Source organism: Siniperca chuatsi, linkage group LG3 (genome assembly GCF_020085105.1).
Source record: "Siniperca chuatsi isolate FFG_IHB_CAS linkage group LG3, ASM2008510v1, whole genome shotgun sequence".
Taxonomy (NCBI): domain Eukaryota; kingdom Metazoa; phylum Chordata; class Actinopteri; order Centrarchiformes; family Sinipercidae; genus Siniperca; species Siniperca chuatsi.
In genome coordinates, this window is record NC_058044.1 from 11,403,295 (window position 1) to 11,429,773 (window position 26,479).

The 26,479-nt window shown below is 39.7% G+C and overlaps 1 protein-coding gene across 1 annotated transcript in view; it reads right to left on the bottom strand.

The window, feature by feature from the left end:
* Nucleotides 1–16,578: 16,578 nt before the first annotated feature.
* LOC122873424 (hedgehog interacting protein) overlaps nucleotides 16,579–26,479 on the bottom strand; it is a 34,891-nt gene continuing 24,990 nt past the window's right edge. The window contains exons 12-13 of the mRNA XM_044190109.1: nucleotides 19,380–19,528; nucleotides 16,579–19,149 (exon numbers count right to left, since the gene is read on the bottom strand). Coding sequence (XP_044046044.1) covers nucleotides 18,953–19,149; nucleotides 19,380–19,528 — 346 coding nt within the window. The 3' untranslated portion in view covers nucleotides 16,579–18,952. The remainder of the gene's footprint in view (nucleotides 19,150–19,379; nucleotides 19,529–26,479) is intronic.

Below are 26,479 nucleotides of genomic sequence, written 5' to 3' on the forward strand. Positions count from 1 at the left end.
GTGTTTAAAAGGCAATTCTAGAGGTGTTTTGGTGCCAAAGGGCATTTAAGTGTGTGTGTGTGTGTGTGTGTGTGTGTGTGTGTGTTTGTTCGAAGTGGAGGGGGGTCACATGGTGTAATTGTAGGGTGCTGAGAGCAAGAGGTGTGACAGCTCACCTGTCTACAAATACAGAGAGAAGGGCAGACAAAGAGAGGCAGGGAGAAAAACAAAAAGAGAATGAGAGAGGAAGAATGGAAGTACAAGAATGCAAAGAACTGAAAAAATTATATTAGTTATATTATGAGTTGACAAAATGGTATCCACTCAATGTCGACTTACTCACTTGTTCTGGATCGTATCACACAGGCTTTGTCATCAAATGCTCAGTTTGCTCAATTGTCATTATTCTAAGTGTTTTTAGGACTTCTTGTTCATGTTGGGTTGACAGTTGATTCTTGACCTTGGAAACAGCAGTTCAAGGTCCACTTATTCACTTTTTCCCTTTTTTTATCAGCAGGACAAAGTAAGTGAAAGATTGTTTCGTCATCTGCTGTTCCCAAAGGCAAGACTGTCAAGCTAAACTTTGAAATAAACATTTTGATATTTTGGGAAATATGCTTACTCGCTGTTTTGCAGATAGTTAGGTGAGAAGATTGATACCACTCTAATGTTTTTTTTCAGGACTTAGTGCGCATGCGCAACATGCATGCTGCCTGTTGCTGTAGCTCCGTCTCGTCATCTTACTTTTTCCAACTTTTACCTTTCCTTTTTCTTCCAAACTTGAGTAACTTCTGTGTAAGTATAATTTAAACTACGTTTGTAAGCTAAATATAAAGCGAGAGCCAATAGGCATTTAGCCTAAATGGCTAGAAATGGTAAAACGCACACACTCACACACCGATGGCAGCAAGCTACCACACAACCATCGGGAGCAATTTGGGGTTCAGTGTCTTGCCCACGGACACTTCAACATGTGGACAGGAGGAGGTAGGGACCAAACTACCAATCCTGTGGACGGCCTGATCTAACTGCTGAGCCACAGTCGTCTAGCTTAGTTTAGAATAAAGCTAGAAGCAGGGGGAAACAGCTAGCCTTACTCCATCCAAAGTTTTGTCTCCTTTTTATATCTCCTTTGTTTGTTTGGTTTTACAGGGAGTTACGTGCTGGAACCATTTCTCTCCAGTGGTTGCCGGACAACCTCACAGTGACAGAAAGACTCCAGGAAGTCACTGCATCACTGAAATTGTTCCAGCTCCTGGTAAAACCACAACATAGTTTGCATCATACTGTTTATACTCAGATTTTTGTAAGGATTAAACAAAATACTGTCGATATAACGTGTTCATTAGTGAGCTTTAGAGGTGCTGGTGGGCAGATTTTCTAAACTTTGGACACACTAGCTGTTTCCCCGAGCTTCCAGTCTTTATGCTAAGCTAGGCTAATCGCCTCCTGACTCTAGCTTCACATGTACTGAATAGGCATGAGTGTGATATCAATCTTCTCATCCTAATTAGCGTATTGTTGAACTGTCCCTTTAAACCAACATGGACAAGAAGTTCTGAACGTGCTGTGAAAAATAGAAATTTAGAGAATCTGTAGTTCCATGACAACATAGAAAACTTCATCTGCTGACAAGCACCGTTTGATACAGTTAAAATCTCCAGAAGAATGAGTAGGTGGAGTTTAAGTGGAGATTTTCAACTGCTGTATCCCAGGTCAAGAATGAACTGTCAAGCTCAAATTATATTATTGTTTCCAATTCAGAATATATTATGGTATTATTTTATTTTTATTACCAACACTGATTTTTGTTTGTTTGTAAAGGCTGTATCTTATTATTATGTACCCTGCATGTGTTTTTTTAACTACATAATGACTATTGTAGAAAAGGTTTCAGTCGTAGTCATCTGGACACTGTTTTCAGAATCAAGACGTTTCGGCTCCCATCCGGAAGTCATTCTCAATACATAATGACTTATTTTTCTCTATTGTCTTGTTTGCTTGTTACTAAATGTACTAAAATTTGCAGTAAAAAGAAAAAAAAATGTTTCATAAAAAGTGAAAGACAGACACAGATGAGGACTAAGTGTTTTCCAAAGGCTGGGACTGCGATCTCAGGGTCGGAAATAACTGCTGGCAGCCTCAGAGGTAGAGCCTTTGAAGCCTTAACTATTACCAGCACTGATCAGAGTGCAATCAGTTGTATTAAGCTCAAAGGCGGAGTCTATGTCTGGATGCCTGGTGGTCCGCTCACTATGCAAAATCAAGCATTTGCACACACAAACACTCACACACACACACATCTTGCATTAGCACTACATCTGTCTGATGAATGAACATCAGCTATTAAAAAAGAATTTTATAGGTTGAGGTCATGTATTAACCTCCCCACAGCTTCACTGAGGGCCCAGATCAAATTGATTATACCCATCCCCACCAAGGCCAACATTATTCTGCTTGTTTAGTGAGTTTACAGCAAACTAGACTTTTCTGTTCTCAATTGACACCTCAATTTGTCCCAAAACAACAAATGTCACATATTTGGCAGGTCCCTCCAATCCCATTCGGCTAATTATGAGATTACTGTGGGTAGGTGGCCCCAGGGTGCCACCACTGCAGAGGAGACCATAGCAAACTGCAAACCACACAGTTTTTTTATTCAACCAATCATACTGGTAGGAAAATGTGATTGTATGAGGTGCTGGATGGCAGGAACGGAGATGCGGTTAAGGGTGACTGAAAATTGAAAATTGATGTGTGTGAAAGTTTTGTCTCAGTTCATTTTTAGCTGTGTCTCTCCCTATAGACATACACACAGCTCCCACCCCCCCACCTATACCCTCCATCTTGGATGTTTTTTGTCAAACGTGTCACCACACATCAGCAAGTGAGGTGGAAAGAAACCATAAAATGGCTATGCATGGCCTGCCTTGAATTAGTGCCAAACCTCACTCTGTATCTGTCATAAACAATACAATTAAACTTAATCCTGCCTGCCAAAGAGGAAAGGAGTGATGGAAATGGAGAAAAAAGAAAGTGGCCATCAACAGCAAAACAGAATGATAAACGTTGTCGGTGCTAGCGCAGTGTGTGGCAAGTGCAGGAGTTGAACAGAGAGTTGTGCTGCGCTCGCCTCCATCTGCCAGCATGGATTTGGTGGGAGCAGATCAAGATTTCAAGTGTGTGTCTGCGCCAAATCTGCAGATCCGCCTCCTCTTTGACCACATTAGAGGTGAAACACATTGGTGGTCTTTGATTCCTCAACTTGAAAAGAGATGGCCCACAAAGGGATCCGATGACATTTACTTAAACCCTCTTTCTCACCCCCACCTGCTCAAAAAATATAACATATCCGTCATAAATGATGAAGTTGGAGTGAATCCCCGATATGAAAATAAGATTCCTGGAACAATGTTGGTGGTCAATCACACAGGCCATATAGACAGCCCTTCTGCTCTTATTAAATTGTACTTTTTCATATGTAATGGTGACATGTGGGTGTACTACATGACAATTCAAATTTTCTTGAAGAATATTTGCTTTTCAGATCTTGCCCACAGAGATAAAAAAGACCACCAGTGCACCATAAAGTCAAATTAAACTTAATTTTATAATTGCTTTTACAATTATCCCTTTTGAGTCACACACTGCCACTAAGTGTTTAATTTGGACTTAATTGCCAAAGGTCTGCTTCCAAAATTAACACTTGAGGTTTCAGAAGTGTATTTTTTTCCCTTTTTGGTGTTTAATGTTTTATTCATTGGAGTCACTGACTGGAGTTACTTGCCAAGAAAGATAAAGATATGTGGAATTTAATTACACAATGAGCTGTGAAAAACGAGAGCAATATGAACATTTATACTACCCATATATAAGAAATTACAAAAGACACTTACTGTGAAATAGACATGTTATAGACTTTTTTATACAATTGGAAAATAAATGGGAAAATATTGTACCCATGCCTACATCTTACTGAGAACATGATTCACATTTTAAGGATGACTTTTCTGGAGTTGACATGAAAGGCAACCAAATGTCACAATAAAGTTGGACGTCATCTTGTTCCCTTTTCAAAATGAATCACATTCTGCATTTCACTGTCATGCTATGGAAAGAAGAGAATGATAGACAACAAAAGTAATAAAAACATATTTAAAAAGTAACTTCTATGGGCTGCCTGAGCTATCAGAGAACTTCTTTTTCTAAGAACGACTCCACATGAAGACACAGATAGACTATATTCTCAATAAACTTTTTTGATTCCTGTCTGACACGTGATATTTTTTAATCAAATCAACTGCCAAATGCTGCACACTAAGCTTCTTAACCCAAGATTAAGGCTTGTTCCCAAATCCCAAAATGACAAAGAAAAATGAAAGAACAAAAAATTGGAACAACTTGTGTCAAATTTCTGTAAAGGTGAGTCTGCTAATGATTTAAGTGATTGTAAGTTTTGAAAATTTCTGACTTCACCAGGGTGATTTCATTTTTCTACAAACAAAAACTTAATGTGATCAGAATAATTTGAAAGCAGCAACAATCACATATTACTCATCAAGTTTTAGGTTAATCTTTTAAGTTAATACCAGTGAACACAATAACTTTTATTTATTAAGGCCAGGAAATTACTAAAAGACTACAGAAACATAAATAAACAATGTATTTCAAGGTGCATTAAGCAATATGTTTACATTGAACCAGATCATTCCTGTGGCTGCTATTATACACTACCAGTACCATGGAGACTGAACATCCCACTCTGCAGCACAACACAGCTTTCTGTCACTTTCAGTTATCTGGACTGACAAAACCAAAACAATGCCACATATAAAATTGTGGGCAGCTGCTCCCTGCACATTAAGTGACTGGCAGAGAAAGTGTTCTGCTATTTGACTCATAGCAAAAACTGTACAGTATACTGTATCTGCATGATAAACACACTATTCTATATTCATGCATTCATATATATAGTTTCAAGTGTACATAAAAAAGTATAACGATACATCTGGTTCTAATATACATGCAAGTCTACAGTATGAATGTATGTATGAGCGTATAGCAGATATTGTCATGCTTGTTTTTTTTTCTTTTTTGGCAAAAGAAACTGACATTATTCAACACTTTTTAACCTGGTCTTTAAGACCCCAAAAGCAAAATGGTAATCAACAGATAAGTATTCAGGTTTATAGTCTTTGGTATATTGTTTATGTAAATAGCAATGGCTATTTCAGCTCCCTGCAGGAAACAGCAAAGTATGATGGAATGAAACTAAATCAAAGTTTCAGAGTAAGGGTGTCTCATCATTGTTTTGAAGGTGTTTCTCTAATTTATGAGTGGCTGTGCAGAGAACTTCATCACTACAGAGCTACTATGTTTTTCTGGTTAATGCTTTTACCAGGTTGACCCCAGGATGATGGACAGTCTGGGGTCAGAGTTCAGAGAGGGTATGCAAAGGAAGCGCCCAGGTGTGAGGGGGTTAAAGACTAAAGGTCAGGGATGAGGTCAGCTGACAGGACACCTGCGAGGGCCTGATGAGGACAGCAGGAATGGATGTGGCAGGAGGACAATGTAACAGATTTGAGGGTAAAATGGGAACGTCTCACTCCATCTATCACCATGATGTTGATTAGCCGTTTTTTAATCGTCTCTCTCACTCTGATCCTGCTTGTGATCTTGTAGTCTTAAATGTGCAGGAACATACAGTATGTACATTTACACATACTTTTTTCAATCTGTAAATCAGGATGATGCCAGTGTGGTGAAATCATTTAAATGATTCCATCATAAGGCTGTCTGTTTAAAGAAACTTCAGAACTCAAGTGATGTAGTGCTACATGAGGAGTGGTCTGTCACTTATAACAAGAAAATCTCTAACAGATAAAGCATGCTGTGGAATTAACTGAAATCAGCCCAGTGGCACATTTTCCAGTTGTTTTAAAGCATAATGCTGGCATATTTATGAATTTATATTATTATCAATTAGTCCCCTGGCAAGCAATTAATTTATCCTACTAACAAGTGTAGTTTGTGTTGCCACAGTCAGCATTTGCTGACTCCAGCTTGAGAAACATAAGGAATTTCTCTGTTTTCATTGTAAATTGAATATATTTGTGTTTTGGACTGTTGGCCAGACAAAACAAGAAATCTGAAGTTGTCATCTTGGGCTGTTGAAAATTGCAATGGGCATTTTTCTGAAACTTTTAAGGCTTAATGATCACAAATGATTGAAATCTAAATAGAGAGAATCATTGGCAATGAAAGTACATGTGTAGCCCCACCATTACAATTCAAAACACAAGATTGGAACCTGCTATTACTACTAAACTGATTGACAGGTCTTGTATGATGCAGACTTAGAAGAAACATCTTTCTGATGCTGTGACAGGTTTGTTCACATCAGTAATGTTTGTCAACACATGAGTAAAACAGGCATGTATTTTTGTTTATGATCAGACTTATTTTTTATTTCAAAGTCACTGCAATTATATATGAATATGCCCACAATTTATACTGTCACAAAATTGCGGACTGAGCCTTTAATGCCTCCCTTCCTTCCTTGCTTCCTTCCTTCCTAGTCTGGTTGTGTAACAACCTCTTCCTGTCACCACTTTGCTATGCTTGTTAGGCTATAGCTAAACTGGAAGTACACAGTGTACAGAGAGGCAGTGCAGCCATTAGACACAGAGCTTTGGAGAGATTAAGATGCACACAGTACACCACCACCACCACAGGCAGTCTCTGTACCAAAATGAGGATTAGGGCTTTGGCAATGGCAAAGGCAGCACCACAGAGAAGAACACTTAACCATGCAGCAACACACCAGCGTGACAACATTTTTACCTTATGTGGCACTGATGAGAATGAATGGGCAATATTTTCTGAGAAGGAATGAGCAATATTTCTTATTCAGTTCAACATTTCACTGAGGAGAAGGGCATGTTTACTCTGTAAGCCTCCATTTCTGGAATAACACTAACTTGATTTATTTATGATTCATTTTGTAGAGTGCATTCTGACACTGGAGTTATGGGGGTGCATTTGTGCGATTGTGTGTTGGTTTTGACTGAGAGGCCACTCACTGTTGCAATTGTTGTGATAGCAGAGCCATAAATGATCACGTTAAGAGATGGTTTTTATTTTAATTATAAATGTTGACTCATTAAAAAGCTTTACTTAATTAAGTACAAATTTTAAAGGAATAGTTCAACATCTTGGGAAATGCAATTATTTGCTTTCTTGCAAAGAGTTTGTACCTTGGCAGTTTCTTGTGTTTATAAATTAAGTATGGAGTTAAAGCCAGGAGGTTATTAGCTTACCTTAGCATAAAGGATGAAAGTAGAGGGAAGCAGCTAGCCTGGCTCTGTCAAAAGAGTCTACAGCCATGCTAGCAGATGTGCGAGGCTGTACTTGCATGCTAACATGCTCACAATAACAATGTTAACATGGTGATATTTAGTAGATATAATGTTTACCATGTTCATCATCTTAGTTTATCCTGTTAGCATGCTAACACATGCTAATAAACACTACATACAAAGTACAGCTGAGGCTGATGGGGATGTCATTGGTTTTGCAGGTATTTATATTTAAATTTTGACCTGATTTAAACTTTAAATTGACAATTCATCCTGAGGACAACATGTCGGTATCACAATTACATGGCAATCCATTCAATAGTTGTTGGGATATTTCAGTGGTGGAGTGACGTCCAACAGACCAACATTGCCATCCGTATAGAGCCATGCTGCTAGCTGCTAGTGGATAAAAATACAACTACCACAACCTCTGAAGCTCGCTTATTAACACAATGTTTGTTTATTTAATTAAGTTTTACAGGGAGTTACATGGTGTAAATATTTTTTAGTTGAACAACAGCTGGGTGCAGTGACTTCCCAGAGTCGTCACCATGAGGTTGACAGTGAACCCAGCGGCAACCTCCTGGGCTGAAAAATGGAGCCAACGCGAAAGTTTTTGCCACTTCTGCGTTGGCTCTAGCCTCAAGTGGCCATTCAAGTTCTTTGAATGGCCACTTGAGGCTGGCTCCAAAAGCAAGTCAATCTCCATAAGCCCCCATGTTAAAATGCCCAACTTCACAGCAGAAATAAACATGTTTACTGCCTGGTACAAAAAACGGTTTTGGTCTCAATAGACAATTTCCCTGTTCATGACTGTATAGGCGTGAATTTTCATATAACTCTATAATATTAAGGCATAAAGCTATGCATAATTAAGGACGTGGCCGCTTGACTGACATGTGGGTGCCCTATCGGGGCTTGCCGCTAGGTGGGTTCATCAACCAGGCTTCATTCGGCCCGCCTCAGCTCCGCCTCTTTGCCCATTTTTGGATTAGCTGGAGTCAGGGACTGCCAAGATGGCGAGAGCTGAAGCCGCCCACTTTGAGCTTCACAACGGCTCTCCCCTGAAACCTATGGGTGACGTTACGGACACTACGTCTATTTTTTATACAGTCGATGCAGTGAACCAGCCACTGTAAGACGCAGCACATAATTGCAAGGCTGAAGGACATACTGTTGTTTGTCAAGAAAAAGTTGCTCAATGTAATTTCTCCTAAAACCACAAAACCATTTCTGTTAGTGTACCGATTAAACACATGTGATTTGGAGGTGGTGATAAGTATAGTTTTTTAATTTTGGAGAGAGCCTGGCTAGCTATTCCGCCCGGCTTCCAGTCTTTATGCTAAGCTAGGCTAACTGTCTCCTGGCTCCAGCTTTGTACTGGTATGGATCTTTTCATCTAACTTTCATGAGAATAAGCGTATTTTCCCCAAAATGTCAAACTATTCATTTAAATTGACTTTAGCAGGTTTTGTCATTTGATATTTTACGCTGAACGAATTAACCAAGCAAGGCTGACCAAGAATTTTTTTGTTTTGTTACAGTACTTCAGATACACACAGCAGTAGGATGATGGTCCTGGAATATCTGCATGCAGAGATGTGCATTTGTCTCCATGCATGTGTGTTCATACATGATTCTCTCTCTGGTGTGTGATTGTGTGTGCGTGCTATCACTTGTGCAAGACCCCAACCTCTTTGCTAGTGGTGTGTGATAAACTGTTTGGCCCACACAGCGCAGCAGAACGGGCCGTGCCTGTACCGATAACAAGGCGGCAGGCATCTGGCAGAGTTCACTGGCCTGGACACACAGACACATGGACAGAGGGCTGATGCAAGGCTATGGCCCCACTTCAGTCAGAGGAAACCACATCTTTGCAAGCACAGAAAACCAACTGTGCTTTACTTTCTTTTCCTTTCGCTGTTCTTTTTTCTCTCTCTCGTAAGGCAGGAAAGTTCTGGAGGGAAGTCAGTGTTTGAAAAGCAAATATATACAAGGACATGGTCATCAGAAAATGCATATTGGTTACAAAGGGCAAGAAAATTGTTCTGGGCCCTTTCTCTTGTAAAATCTTGTCTAGTTTGCTCTGCTGCAGTGGTCAGGTGCCTGTGAACATCAGTGGACACTTAAAGTCAACTTGCCAACCTTTTTTGGTTTTGCTTGGTCTGTTTGGTTGACACACACAAACACATACGCACACTATTTGACTCCAGTGTTAGCTCTAGTGTTAGCAGTAAGGCTGCGGCGGATGTCCCTCTGTTGACTCTGAATGATGTAAGCTCGAGATGAGCCCTGCAGATTAAGAGTGAAGGCAAACAAAGGGTCCTGCCAAGATGAACCACAGTGTATACAGATTAATATAACAATACAGCCACACGAGCGCTGCCGTAAACCATTTGCATAACTCTTTTTAATGTGTTTCGGAAAATTTCCTCGCTTTGCTTTGAGGGGATACCCCCACATGGAAACTTACACCTAGGTGGTCCATTCCAGCCAACATCAGTTGTTTACCTAGCCCTGCTGAGGATCACAGAGAAGGGAAGCAGACAAAGAGCGATGTGTTGTCTTTGACAGCCACACGCACATTCATTATAGATCAGACGCACGCACACACACACAGAAATGTGCGATATATACAAAGTTATACATGCACTGTAAGGACCTTCATGCTACTGTACATAGACTCACAGTAGCACATTTCACTCATATTGACATTTTTGTTGCATTTCTTTTCCCTCAATCAGGAAAGGCACCACAAGTGAAAAGGAATAATTTACATCAGTGGCTCTCACAGACTCCCTCATGAGACGCGATGGAAAGTTGATTAAATATGATTCATGTGGTCACAATAAACAACCATGAGTGCTTTGCAACTAGCAAGGATATAAAGATTCAGGTTAGCAAGATTTGTTCAGTGAGTAAAACTACATGTTAAGTATAAGACAAACAGATTTTGACAGTGAAGAAAAGCAAAACAGGTGATCATCGAGCAAACTCAACAATCAAACATAAAATATGAAGAAGCCTATCTTCCTCTTGCATTCACTGTCAATGTAGCGGGAGAGCCTTGAATCTTTTGTGTCTAATAACAAAATATTTAGCATTTGTCATTTGCAAAGCAGTAACTCATGAGAAACATTCGTTAAAAGAAACATCCAGTTCATGTTCTAAATAATGTTACATCTATACAGTAATACTTGTTTTATTGGTACACTCTGCAGTATTGTTAATGGTTGAAAAAATTAAACCGGTTTACGCAGGGAGAGGGGGGCTTGATTTTTTCTGCTTTCAAAGAGGAGCATGAAAGAAGAACTTTCAAAACCATTGCTTTATTTTGTTACTTTATTTAATAAAAAGACTTTTGTCTTGACACCATCAATTAGATCAATTTATAGGGGTACTGTAGAACTCTATACACAAACAGCAGTATGTCTTCAACCTTTGCGCACTATTGTGCACAATAAATCAAATACATTCTTTTTTGTATTAACTCTTTAAACCCTTCTTTCAATTAGTCTCTCCTGATGAAAAAGCCATAGCCACATAAATATACAAATACAAGTAATAAATAGGAAGAGAGTTTTGGGATGATGTGGGCATTCAGAAATTGATGTACTACGCACACACTTACACACACACATTCACACACACAACAGATTTTTTCTTTCAGAATCCTTTCCCTTCAATGTTGTGTGGTAACATTTATCATGGTTACATTTTGCTTCTTCTGCAGTACAAGACGTCACACTCCCCTCATTTTTTAACCACCACCCCTCACCCCCGTCAGTCTTACCTGTCGCCCAACACTCAGTGCTGCTCTCAGCCCTCGGCAGGGGTTTAGCATGTGTTAACATGACAGATTGAGCCCCAGTGGGAACCTTAATTGCATCATTTCATGGATGCGAGTCAGTGCTGTGGTCCGGGAGAGTAAACAAGCTCTGAACCCAGGAGCAGAGAGAGAGGAAGGAGAAGGGGAAGGGGAAGGGGGGAGTGATGGAATGAAGAGTGGATGGAGAGATGATGGTAGAAAGAAGAAAAGAGGAAGTGCTTCAGGATGGGTAATTAGTGTAAATAGCTGAGGTATTAAGATGAACTGAATAAGTGTGAAATATGAGATAGTGGAAGTGTGAAGATGGTAAAAAAAAAAATCTCTTAGCTAATAACAAAAGCTGACAAAAATCAACAGCCTTGCATAAAACCACCCAAACCTCCTCCAAGGTGGTCGGCGAGTGAGGTTTGTTTTGTTATGTGATAAGCCAAGAGTTAAGTGAGGCAGAAGGAAAAGGCAGCAGCAGCAGCAGCAGGCTGGTCGGAAAGTGTGTCTTCATTAGTAAGTGATCGGGGCCAGGGAATATGAGATTTCAGCTGCTTCAGTCGTGCGTTTCAGCAGTAGTACTCTCTGAGTCAGCCCAGAGTAAACACATGAGGTCACAGAATACACTACGCAATTAGGGGTGTGACAAAACCAGATATACAACCGGGGAATTGACATGCACACAGATGTACACATGCACACAGAAAAAAAAATGCAGGTATAGACGCCCTGAAACAACCATCACAAATGTTTACACAGTCCAGATCCAATATCCTCACATAAATCAATATGTTGGAACCTGGAGGGGCCACAATTTATATTCAAAATGGCAAGAGACCAGTGCCAATGTGGACTAACACAGATGTTAATGCACAACATAAATCAATGTTGCTCCCCAGCTAGGATCCTTCCCTGACAAGACATCATGACTTCATGTCTTAACACATAACAACAAGCTCAAACCAAATGTACAACATACTGTACATTTAACAGTGATTTCAACCGTTTTGTGGTATGGTGGTGATGTGGTCATGTACAGATTGCAGTGGAAACAGTTATTCATGGTGCAGGGAGAGTCAAACAAGAATAGAAGGGATGTCCCAATCATAGTGAGTATCGGGAGAGGTTTCCAGAAAAGCGCCATGGGTGGACATGGGTGATATCAGAAAAGGGGGATTTGTTTTCTTTTTTGGGTAGTTAAAGAAAAAACCTTAAAACAAGGTGGTCTACGTTTATAATAATGTAGTTCTACCAGCTTCATTAAAGGGCTAGTCCCTTTATGTGTAAATCTAACATCTATCATATTATATTTATATAACAGAAAAGGCTAGTAAGCAATAAGGTCATTAAAACACATATTTCACACCAACTACAGACTTTTCAAGTTTCCGTGTATGGCTGGGTAGATTTATATATTGTTTTTCCACTGTGTAAGTCACCATACTGCACCTGCACCAGAATGTGTTGTGTTTTACCTCTACATGCACACTGTAGTTTGTACCTATAAACCTCACAGTCATAAGGGCACCTAAATATTCACTTAATGTTTATTTTTAGAGAATGCTGGTGAGCTTACAGTCCTCTCCTGCACAAATAGTTCTACACCTGGATGGGACTGCCATGAAAATAAAAAGGTGCTAATACTGGTGGCCAAACATGAACTCATCAAGGTATAGTGAAAATGTAAAACTCTAGATTGACAAGGGTTCAATGAGTGATTATTGCGGATATTTTTAGTACACTCACTTTGGGTTTTACCTCCAAAAAGTAAAAGAGTTGTGAAGTATGAGGAGCTATTTCGGGCTATCCTGGTTCTGGAAGTAAAAGTCCATTTCTCCATATACAATTTTAGGTGACTCACAGTTCACTTCAAAGATTTGAAGGACATGAAAATCTCCTGGTTGAATCATCCATACAAAAGATAAACAATTGCGTTAGAAAAAATGTTGCCTGTGTGCATAAAAACGTAAGGTGAGGAGTTAACTACGACTCCCACGGTGCATTTAGGTAAGAAACATCTAACTGGCCGGCTGATGCTAAAGATTAGTTTGTTTGTTTAGAAAACTGATAATATAATCTGCAGCTTAAATCAGTTTTATTTCAGATTTATTCAGCAAATATGGTGCCACGTTTTGTTCCCAATCACAGCAAACTGAGTGGGGAAAAATACCACCAGCAGCTCCTCCCACTTCGCAGCTCTATTTAGATCATTTGACTAAAATGGAGTCTCGGTGTAGTTCAGGCAGGCACAGAAGTCATCGTATATTCACATGTTCAATACACCATCCGATCATGTAGGTACACAACCTATCTCTCATATCTCTCTTGATGTGAGTGTCCTGTCTGTACTATTGGTTTGTTTACAACCTGTCTGATTGTGTGACTGCTCGTCTTTCTTGCCCCATCGGAGAATATGGTGGGGTATGCGATTCTGGAGAAATCCAATACCATGACATAGAGCGAACAACGCCACAGTAAGTAATGTAACGTTAGCTAGGACGTGGGTTAGCAAACTGTCGTTACAGTTGCTGCACAGCCAGAGAGGACGAGACGGTTTCCCAGAGCCAGCAAACCAGCTCCAGACAGCGATACTCACAACTCTCCTGCTACTATAGCAAACATCACAACAAGAGTATATCTTGGCAAACTAGAAAGTAAGCTGAATGTCCGTGGGCAAGTCATTTAAGGTGACCTGACACACAAATCATGGTTGGAATAGTGTTGTGTGTCTCGGTCCGAGTCACTTTATTTGTTTCCCGTTTACAGAGCCAGGGCTGTGTACAAACACTGGAGTTTTTTTCAGCACACACACTGAACGGACAGTTAGCGGACCGTGAGGAGATATTCGCTGAATTTGACAAAAAGACGTGTATTGGATTGGAATCGTGTACCCCACCTTTAACTTGTTATAAAACTGTATCATAACCGATAGCAATGACAAACAAAACAACGAAAATAAGATCCAAATTGTAATAAAACAGATCATTGCTTTAAGTGTAGCAAGTATTATCAGTGTCTACTCATTATATTTGAGTAGTTTAAGACATATATTGGCAGACCAGATCTACACCTGTATGCATAGAATAAATAGTCTACATAACAATCTGTATGATAGTTTGCATGAGATTGATTGGCCGCCAGTTATTTCTGTTCTTTCTATGGCACGAGTCCAATAGGACGTAATAAGTAACCACAGAATAAAAACACAAGTAAATACAGCATAATGAATTGTTCACATTTGTCTGGATGAGGAGAAAAATTATGACGTGTACCTTTTTAATTATATGGCTGTTGTTTTTTCCCGTTTTTTTCTTGTTTTTTCCTGTTTTTTCCTGTCTCCTCCTGTTACCCTACAAGTATTGCTTGTACTGACTCTTTCAGTCATGTATACAATATTATAGCATGCACTTCCAGCCATCTCAGTCCTACAAATATTTGGTATACAGGCTCCTCATGTTTATTCAAAGTACTGAGTTACACTGTTTGGGAAAGATAGCCAGACAAGGGCCCTTTGGGAAGGAAAAAGAAAACTATTCCAAATGAGAAGCAATGATTCATGCCACAGATAGTGTATAAACTCAAATATACGCTGGACCTTGCAGCACTATTGGACAGTTCCACTTTATGCAATTTTGATTGGATCTGAACAGTGCATAGACAACTTAGTATTGCATTACTCTAAATATGGCAGTGTGTGCACTTGTGTGTATGTGTGAGTGCGACCAGAGTGAGGTGGGTGGTCTCCGCTCACTATCATTATTAACACAAAGCCTCATTGGTATTTTGAGAAGGAAATTAATATTGCCATCAGCGGTGACTCTTGCGTGTGTGTCTCCATGCATGAACATGTTTGTGTACTTCCGAAAAACAGAGTGGAGAATTTCCACTTCAAATGAGGAATTTTCAGGCTGAACTTTGAGCGATGTCGTGACGCTGCATGACGACACAGCAGCCATCTAAGCTCTCTTTCACTGTCAACTCTGCAGGCAGCTTTTCCATTCAAGAAGGAGTAAAGGGAAAACCCTGGGCCTGTAGCCACATTGGCCCTAGTTTAACTTAAACATTTTCTCAACATCCTTCTCTTTACTCTTTTTACCTGGCTGGAGGACAAACCATCAGTGGAAATGTTGCAGCTCATTTACCAGAAATGAAACAATTCCCAGTATGGGACCATGACAGGGTTCTTAAAACATTAATTATAATGTAATGTTATAATATATTACCATCCCATAATGACAGATTATGTCTAAACTAAAATCTTTGGTAACCCTTTATTTTACGGGTCTGTAATTTCTGAACCATTTCCTAATAGTAGGAATAGAGATTGAAAGTTAATTATTTTTTTCAGATTCTTTTTTTGCCATTTTTCAAGTGAGAGTATAGAAGCTACAGCTAGCAGCCGGTTAGCTTAGTTTAGCTAAAAATGACTGGAAACAGGGGGAAACGGCTATCCTTCCTCTGTCAAAGAGTTAAAAAAAAATCCACCCACCAGCACCTCCAAAGCTCACTTATTAACAGGTTATATTATATAATACTATATACTATATTTTGTACAATTGAGTACAAAGTTGCGTGTTATGTGCTGGACTACTTTTTGGCTGGCAGCAGTGACTTTCTGGAGTCTCTGCTGGTTGCCTGGCAACCTCACAGTGACTGAACAAATGAGATATAGTTATATGTGATTTAGTGCGCTTTGGAGGTCTTGGTAGGTGGGTTTTTATTTTATTTTTAACCTTCGGACAGAGCCAGAATATCATTTCCCCCTGTTTAGTCTTTATGCCATCTCCTGGCTGTAGCTTGATATTCAGCGGATAAATGTAAGTGGTATCAATCTTCTCATCTTACATTCTGCGAGAAAGCATTTCTCAAAATGAAAACTATTCAAAACTTTTCCTTCAAGGACTTCTCATTAATGTTGACTCAAAAATTGAGACTGAAAGTTCATTCTTTACCTTCTCCTCCATGGTTATCAGAATCAGAAATACTTTATCAACCGTGTATACAGTAGTTGCTTCTTCTTTCCGTTTTACGGCAGATTGCAACCATTGCTTTTGAAGTTTGCATACTACCACCGCCTACTTTACCAGAGGCATTGTTGTGTCTATGAGTCACGGTCTAGTGTATCGTCAAAATAAAAGTCCTCTGCTACTTTCATGTTTTTATTGACAAATGCACATTTTCTAAAAATGCGAAATCTACACATATACAATTTAACATATATGAAGAATAAAGTTTGCAATGATACATGAATAATGAATATTTACTCTGGTTTAAATTGAGCTTTTCTCCAAGGAAATTTCTACTTTTCCAATACTTAGAATAGTACTAAATTACATAGGGAACTTCCTCGGAAATTATTAGTAAGTTATTAGGAAATCTAAAGGTTTATCATATATTACTGAATACCAAAAACAAAAGAGACAAATATTTCAGACATGCTATAAATTTTAATAGACATATTGATATTTCTGTAGAGAAACAAAGTTATCCCTAGTTTTATTTACAATACAGGAATGAAAAAAATTGTCACATACAGTACAATGGTAAAAACAACATAGAGAACTTAAATAATTATTTTATTTGTGTAACTACTTAAATAATGAAAATGGTTATTCTATTCACACCACGCCGTCTCAGCAGCTACAATGCAACTTTCACATTAAGTGCTAAAAAAAATTATAATTTTCCATTTTACAGCATGAATTCCATTTTGACCAGGTAGAGTTGATTTATTTCAGCAAACACAAGCGAGGCGGGAGATGAAGAACAAATACATCTTTTACGGACACTTAACTTCAATTAACCATGATCCTTGGAAACTTGTTTTTCAAAATAAAAGTTGGGGAGAGAGCAAAACTGCAGCTGTTTGCCTTCAAAACTGTTAAACACAATGACTGATGGTTCTGTCGAGACTCATTTTACGGAATTTAAATGGAAGAAGATCAAATGTGGAGTTCTTAATAAGATAAGTTTTTAGTTTAAGAGAATATGGACATGCATGTATATGTTCTGCATCTGTATGAACTTAAGTCTGGCATCTGAAAAGACACAACACATTAATGTGGCTCCAGACATTCCCAGTCTGTGTTTAACTGCTTTCAGTCAGATGCTCATTAGAGTGTAACGTCCAAACTTATCTCCATTAGACAGATCCTTGGGTTAATCTTAAATCTGCTCTCCACAGATAAGATCTGCCTCTGACTGTGAACTGCTTCCACAGTGACATGGTGGCCCGACAAAATCTTTGATCATCTCACAACAGAGACACATTTCTGACAGTGGTAATGAAACCACATGTCAGGTAAAAGAATTAGATGGACTCAGCCAACTGCTCCGAATTACTCTATGCAGGCACAGACATGCATTACTTTTACACACCTCCTGTGTCTTTCTTAACAGAGGAAAAGCTGCATATGTATAAGTACAAGAACATGAAATGACATGAACTGACAAGCTTAGTGTAAAACTGTGCTTTCTATAAACACCATTCTCTCCCATATATTATTACGCTTAAAAAAATAAACCCTCCTCTATGATAACAATAGTAATGCTATAGTTTTTTTTGCAATGCTAAGTAGTACTTAGGTAAGCTCTATTGGAAATATACATCACCGTGCATCTCTTCCCTTTGTAGTTTTGAGTTCAGGTTCAGTTTCAGTGTGTGACGCAATGAAAGGAGTTTGTTAAAACATACCTGTGATAGTGTGATGTGTATGTCTGAATGTGAAACTACTCTCATTGCGCTTTTAATGACAAATTCATTTTGAATAATAAAGTGAATGAAACAAAAAATGAATACAGTGCATGGGAGCCAATAACTCCGTTCAGATTGTATGAAACTGGCTTTGACAAAATGTTCTCACTCAGTCGTTCCTATTTCTGTGTAGGTAACAGTCCTCTGTTGTAGATCCATTCTGTACATTGATAGCAAGTGAGTGTTGCAAAACAAAGTATACATACTGTATACTGATATAGCTTTTTATGACAATGTGCCCACAAACTAAATACAACATCATAAGTGAAGACACCATGGTTCAACTCTCTTGTATTAGTGCCTTTAGAATAGTATAGCACAAAGCACTGCAGGCTCTATGTGACCCAAGACTCTCATTGACTTCTCAGCTTTTTATAACTGAGGCAGAGGTGCAGCGTGTTCCTTCAAAGTCTGTGTATGTAGACTGGGTAGACTTTGTTGGGTTTTGAATGGACCATGAGCACAAACTAGATCTGGAGTCACGCCACTCCTTACAATTTTGAATCCTTACAGAACCCCTGAACAATCAACTGTCTGGAATGCCTCAAACTCCATTTTTTGGGTGCTCTTAAGTAAGGCGACAAATAGCCCCTGAAAAGATCCAAAGTCTTGAGTTAAAATGGTCTGTTCCTGTGGAGTTCCTGTTCCTGTGGAGTCAGCCGTGTGCGAGCGTTTTCTGAACGACAGAGGAAATGTCTTAGTGGAACTTCCATAACTTGGCCATGCTTGTCAATCATGTTGCTGCTGTCTGCAGGTCTCTCTGAAAAGTGAACACGGCTTGGATGCCAGGCCTGGTGCTCAAGAGCAAGTAGCTTATAGGCGAAAGAGGAAGAGTTTGGTGATGAGGATGAAAAGCACTCTGACGGGGATCCTGTGTATTTGTATTTGTGTGTGTGTGTGTGTGTATGTGTGTGTACATGTCTGTGTGGGTGTGAGGGAGATAAAGAGGCCATATTAAGGACTCCTCGTTAGAGTCTGCTGGTGGTGGTAGGTAGATTTGTGTCAACTTGAGGATGACAGCGAGAAGCAGCCCCCCTCTGCGCACCCCTATACGATATAGCTGGTCAGGTCTAGGAGGTACGCGGTCATGTCAATGATGTGGTCCAGTATGCCGTCTTTCTCCTGGTCGTTGGGCATACCCCGCTCACTCTTCTCACACTGGGCCCCAGAGTAGCCGCTCTTACACAGGCATTTGTTGGGCTCCATACACACTCCTCCGTTGCGGCAGGCTGGTTCACATTTGGCTATGGGCACAGAGAGATAAGAGAAGAAAACAGAGTGGTCAAAAGTCGAGTAAGAAAAGATGACACAAAAGATCAAACAGGTTTTTGATGATTTAAAAAAAAATTGGGGCACACCTATTGTGCATTACTACACCTCATTTATACATCTGGAAGGGAACAACACATAGATGTTTTGTCCAAATGATGCTACTCTGAAAGCAACTGATGCAAATCTACTAAAAGGCACTCACCAACTCGGCAGAAGGGTCCCTCCCAGTCAGGGCTGCAGCAGCACTTGCCAGTAGGAGTGCAGTGGCCGTTCTTACAGTGTCTGGAACAAGCTGTCATCAGCAGCTCTGGAGGCTCCACCTGACGCTGGCACTCCTTAGGGGCATGAGGCCTGCAACAGTTGTAAGAAGGAGGGAAAGTCAATATGTGGGGGGCACAAGCATCACATGGCATGCTAACGAATTACAGTAAGTAGGGCTAGGCATTAATGTTATATTATCGCTTAATGTCTTTCAATAAAGTCACACCCTGGTGGCGTAATGATGCTACATAATTATGACACAATAGCAATCTCACAATTGAAGCTATTTAGAGAATATAATTTGAAAATATCGGTTTTAAGAAGCTGTATGGCATTCATTAACACGATTTTAAACATTCACATACCAAACAGTGGGGATATAATAACAGAATCCTAAAAAATATTTAAACATGTCACTTAAATCAATAGTTCCCAACTCCAGTAATTGGGACCCCAAATCATTCTGTTATCAATCTAGATAATAGGGAGCAAATACAAAAAATGAAAATCTTTGGTTGCATGGTTAAGTCATGCTCATTATAATGAGTCCTCATTATTTAAAATTAAGTTAAATGTTGAGCTTACATCCAATAATAATGACAGAATGACACAAACTGGATCTTGAGTCACGCCACTCCTTACAATATTGAATCCTTAAAGAACCCCTGAACAATCAACTGTCTCTTTTTTAAGGAGGTCTTGGGTAAGGATACAGCCAATAATAATGACTGTACTGGAAATAATTCTAGATGTAAACAGGGTCCTATTGATTTACTAAATGCAGGCAAGGTGTAAAGGTGCATAGTTATACTGTAACTCAGTGTTATGAGTGTCATGTGATGATTTCATGTCACGAGAGACGAGACATGTTGTTTAAATTCTACCTACTAGAATTGTAGCCAGTTACATTACACAGCTAACCAGCTCTGTATTTGTCCTGTGCTCAGCTGCTGTGCCAAGTGGAGAAATTGGCAGGGTTGTCATGTCCGCAAAAGAAATGACTTCTCCAGTGTGCACAGGTCGTTTGATTGGACTAGTAATGGGTGGTTTCCTTCTTCTTATGTCTGCTTTTAGATGCACTATGTTAAATGAGTGTTTAGAAGTTCAAGCTTTTCAGCAAGAAGTCACACCCATCAACACACATCAGTTCTTATTTGCCAGATCACCACAGTTTCCACAAAGTTTCGTGCAAAATCCATTCATAACTTTAAAAAAATATCCTGCTAACAGACAAACAAAAAGCAGGGACTGGGCAAAAACAAAACACTTACAACTCTTACTGGCTGAGGTACACAGTAACACTATACCATGATTTGTGGCAGTACTGTATGAAACATGTTCTATTTAAACATCTAACACTTAATTTTGATGTATTTGATTTGATGAATGGTACAACAAGAAGGATTAACAAATCTGCCATCATATGTTGTGTCTATGATCTCAGATGATATGCAGGCTATCGGCTTTTATTGACATGTAACCTAAGTGGGACAGCACTTTTGAAGTGATTTACATTAAGACATAGGTTTTTAACCTCTGTAGCTTGTTTATAAAAATGTATGTATATACCTATGTAGATTTTTTGCCTTTCCAATGGTATGTCATTGATGTGTATTGTCAGTTCATAGCAAGTCAATTGTGAATCTACTGTCTAAGATGGATTTAAACTGCACAAGAATGGACAACACCCGTGTCAAGTGTGGTGCTTATATTGCTTTGACTCGTGTTTACCTTAAATTCTCCCTATTTGAAGAACAAAACACAACACAAAAGGGTTAACACAGGGTTCCTGCAGATATAAACATGATCTGGAAAATGCAGACTCACACAAACATCTCCACACCACATGCGTCAAGTCTGAACACCAAAGACACATATTGTGATCATTCCATATTAAGACAAACATCCAGACACGCACATCAGCAAATGGGCTGAAACAGAATTATTTCATATCACGCTCTACAAATCTGGAAATAATACAGCGAGTGCATAATCAAGTTCAAATGTGAAGCGTCTGTTGGCGCCTGTTGCCCATTGGCCCACACACACATACATACACATTTGTCTGTGTTTGTGCATTTGTGAAAGAGAGAGAGGGAGAAATGTACAGTAGATGTGTAATATAGATGTGTAAACAGTTCTGTTGTATATTTTGGATATTAAATCTGAAATCAGAAATGTTTTAAATTTACTCTATTACATACATCTAGTTGAGCTAACTTTGCATTCACTTTTAGATGCTCTCAGTATTCTGCTGTGGGCAAATGTTGATCGCGTTTGTCGAGTCTCAACTATTCTGACCTTCACTAGTTGGGTAAATATTCTATTTGTTTTACCTACTAGACAGGATTGTCTGTGTGGGAAGTTTTTCAGCTTTAAGAGAAAATCTGTCAGTTGGTGGATAAATGACTGTAGCTACGATGTTGTGTGATGATAATTGTATTTATTTGACTGTGCGAGTGTTTACTTCCTAGTTTGAAAAATGTGTTGCAAATGTTCTGACAGACACACTGACTGATAGCAGTGTGCAGTGACAATACTGTGACTGTGTGTGTGCGTTAAAGTTGCTTTAAATTTGGAGGATGGAGGGGGGGGCTGATTCCCATGCTCCCATCAGCACCCAACTCCAGACTCCATCCGTGCTGGCTTTTGTTGTTGCAGGCTGCATGTAGTTAAAAAGAGCGAAGGAGGGAAGCAAACAGAAAGACAGGGAGAGAGAGAAAGAGTAAGAGTCCCTGGAGGATTGGGGGGTCTGTAGCTAACACTGTTAATAGCAGGCAGGGGTCAGCAGCGCTACTAAACAGTCTGTACGACTGCCAGGGTGGCTGTGAAAACAGCACCTGCTGGTAGCGCCACTTGACAAAGGCAGCTGGGTCAACAGCCACTGTGGGAATTTATCAACTTTGGGAGGGGTGGTGTATGTGGGAGAGCGAGGCAGTGGGAGAAGGGCGACAGGCTCACACATGAGGTAGTTACATGGACAGAGAGAGAGATGATGATGATGATGAAAATCAGAAAGTTGCATGAAACGCAGATTATATCTTAATTAAAATGAAAATAGACTGGAAAGTGAGCAAATCATACTAGTTGCTGCAAAGATGAGGCAGAGAACAGGGATGATTAATGCAGGTTAAGACTGTCATTTTAAAAACCTGCCCTCCCTTCTGTCCTAACATCAGTGGAAGCTGATCATTAACATATCTTAACACTGACATCCATTCAGGTCTGCGCTATCAGAGCAGTATGGATGCTCTGTCCAGATTTGTTCCTGACCTGTTTGATTATTATGTTTGTCTGTGTGTGTGTGTGTGTGTGTGTGTTTAGCTTGTTGGCTCGCAGGGCCTGTTTGATTGACATGAGGTATATGTGAGAAAAGGGCTGTGGAGTGGTGTACATTGTGCACCCTAACAATGGCTTAATCAAACGGCCCAGTGTGGTCTCTTTTGCTGTTTTGTCATCCGACTCCATTGTTTGGGGGCTTCTTTTGTAGCTTCATTCCTTGTTTTAATTGTGCAAGAAATTTACTGTGTATTGTAGGAGCCAGGGCTATTCAGTGCGACTGGCAAGCAGCTTTGTCAAGGGGAGGACCACAGCAGAGATGTAGGAAGATTTAGGAGGGATAGGAAAATAAAGAAAAGGCTTTTTTCTGCAGCGTGTTGGGAGCTAGCGTACCACACGCTCACACAGACTCACAGATGTGCATGTTCGCGTGGACCCACCACCCACACAGTTTATATCTGTACACACAAAACACAGAGAGGCACACATACAGATAAATATATCCACAAATGAGCACCCACAGTCTCCTTCCCCTGTACATTCAATGATTTGTGACTTCCATGGCTAATGCAGTTCATAAAGGAGGTCCCAGGACCCTATTCGAAGTCTTTTTAAGGTCTCTGCTCACTGTAATTCAATCAGTCCAGCCTGCAGCTGACAAAACCTGAACGTGTGAAAAGTCTTTCATAATGTTTACCCTTCTTCTCTGTGGAGAGGGGCTGTAACAAACAGAAAGGCAAATTGCATTTTACACCAGAAATCAGCAGGAGGTCTGGCTCTTTATGTTACAATTAAGCTGTTGCCAACGCCCAGCTTTTGAATTATGATATGATAAACATGTAACTTTACTATATGACTCCCATGGCATATTGTATATACACAAGGGGGCTGAAACAAATCCCTGTCTTGTGCTGTATCATAATATCTTTGTTTGTTAGTATGTTTCTTTTCTCAAAAAGAAAGGGGTCTTTCTAGCATTATTTGTTCCTGGCATAAATATAATACTGTATAAATAATGATGCTATCAAATGCAGATTCAGTGTGACTGAAAAGTAGCCAAACTTGCCCATGAATACCTGCCTATAGTACATGCGCAGAGTAAACCACAATCTAACTGAAGTTTCACTCAGTTTGAGGGCTACAGCTTTGCTAAATTACTGTATGTTAAAAGGCTAATACAGGACGTAAGATTGTTGGATAAGTGACAAAGATATAAAACCTTCAATATTATATTTTGTCTTAACCAGGCCTTCCATTATTTACATATTTTACTCTTTTTAAATCCTATTTATCTTGTGTTTCTTTTATATCTTGTCTTAATGCCTTTTTAATGTCTAATGTATTAAGTAGTTTGAATTATCTTGTTGTTGAAAGGTGCTATACAAATAAACATGCATTGTCTTGCCTGAGATAAAATATACGTGCATGGATGCCCATTCTTATAAGGTATAAGGTTAAGAGAATCTAAGCTCAAAAGGTCCACTTACTAATGATTCAGAATTTTCAACTGCATCTCACGGTCACCATGTAGAGACTATATGATTGGAAGTATTTCTTTCCCACTGCTATACCACAAACAAGTCCTGTCTTGCTCTCTGTCTCGCTTTCTTTCACTCACTCACATACACATACACCCTCACACCACACACATTCAGCATGTTTCAAAATGCATGGTGGCCTATTTATTATTGGAGGGGTACTCCAACTGACAAACAAATACCTAGAAATGAAGTCATCTGGCCAGGACATGTTTACACAAACACTGCTGAGGGATTTTATGGCTGATGTTTCCCTGTAAGCCTTTACCGCTCTCCCTAACAGTTCCTCTTTTCCCCTCTATGTTCCCAAACACACAGTTGATCAAAACACAGTGCTAGATGCCTTACTGGACCGCAAAAACCACCATACTCATACTAAAACAAACCTCTTTATGTGAGGGCTTTAGGGTCCACATGTCCTCGCAGTATGGAAAAGAAAAAAAGGGGAGGACCACCAGACTTGATAACGTGCTGAGGTCAGACACGTTAGCTACCCCATTTACACCCCTGACACCCCCTCTCCATCCTCCTTGTAACAAGATCATAATAACGAAGCCAAAGTGTATTAGGAGTCAAGACTCCAACACCACAGGGTCTGCACAGACTAAACAAGTCCACTTGATGGTGGAAAGAATTGTTCTTTGGGTGAAATGCGTCCAGTGGCTATGCCAGAAAACATAAATATGGAGCAAGCCACCACAGCCCCTTTGAAACATCTGTGGTGCAATTAATTGCGCTAATGCCTGGGTGGCACTGTCGTCACCCAAGAATAATCAGCTGCGGATATGTTTTTATTGTGATTCTGAGGCATGCAAATTCTCTCTCTCTCTGAGTCTGCTTCTCTTACTTTATCTGCCTCTCTGAATCAAATCTGACCTTGCCTAAAGAAATATTATTCGTTTGGGACTTTTCTTGTGCATTCATTACATTCAAAGTTGAACACGACCCACTTACTGACCTGAGCAGATGGGCCTAACACTGCAGGATCTCACGCTCTCAACTTCCTGCAAAAGTACTGATAAGAACATAGGTAAAGTTCAGCTTGAAACTTAATATGCAATTGGTTTGAATTACAAAGTCTGCTTATGTTTGCAGTGATTTCCTTACTGCCAGGGTAATATATCAGATACAAATGCTTATACATCCCTCCTATATCATGTGGGATGAATTCATGCCCTGTATGCATATTTTTTTGTCTTGAGTGACAAATGTTTTTCACATGTACTTGGCTTTGCACAAACAGTTTATAGCTCCATCACTATCGGAATGATTTCTAATACTGTGATGCATATGGTAAGGATTATGACACAGAGACACAACCACACACATTTGAATTATGAAGTTGCGCTAATGCGCATTTTCCCCACACATTCCAGTTGTTTAACATCTACTAATTAAGTATTAGACTGCACGGAAATAGACTGGATTGAACCACTCAAAGTAAAGTGTGTGTGCTGGAGCGTTGCTGAACTCCGTCCACATCATGACCAATAAAATGTGCACTGTGTTATGTGTGTGTCTTTCTACATGTGCTTAAATAAAATATATAGAGGTCTCTGTGCTTGACAACAGGTGCCTTTGTGTTTTTCTTACTCTTAGCAGAATAAACCCTCCTGTCAAATGCTCTGAAAATAACCAGCATAGTTACTAAGGTGAACACAGCCAGGTAGTCAGTGTTGCTGTTAGCAATCCTTCACACTAACATTTTGAAATGCTGTGCTTATTCTCCACTTACTGCTCGGCATTTGTTTTGGCCAAGGCAGGTAGTTATGTGACGACTTGTTGAAGAGCACAAAAGTTCTGGTCACAGCAACGTGTTAAGTGTGTGTGGAGGGGGACATTAGGGGTATTAGTAGTGAGGACTTGAGGAGAAAAAATGAGCAAGAAACGACGTCACTGCTGTGAAATGTGATTAAATGTAGATCCAGGGTTTCATGAGAGTCAGTTGCATGCGTGTTGGATCTTGTAGTATATACTGTATGTGGGATCAGCTTAGTCCATCATAAAACAAAACCAGCAAGGAATTAGGGATGGTGGGCTAGTTTGCTGGAGTCTCATTAAATGGCATGTACAAGCAGTGAGGGATCACTTATTAAACAGAGACCCAACTTTATACCACTATAGTCTACAAACATATGATGGCTCAAATAATATGGCTCACTCAAAACCCCATTCCAAATGTGAAACCAACAACCGATCGACAAAAAGAAAATGTGCTTCATGA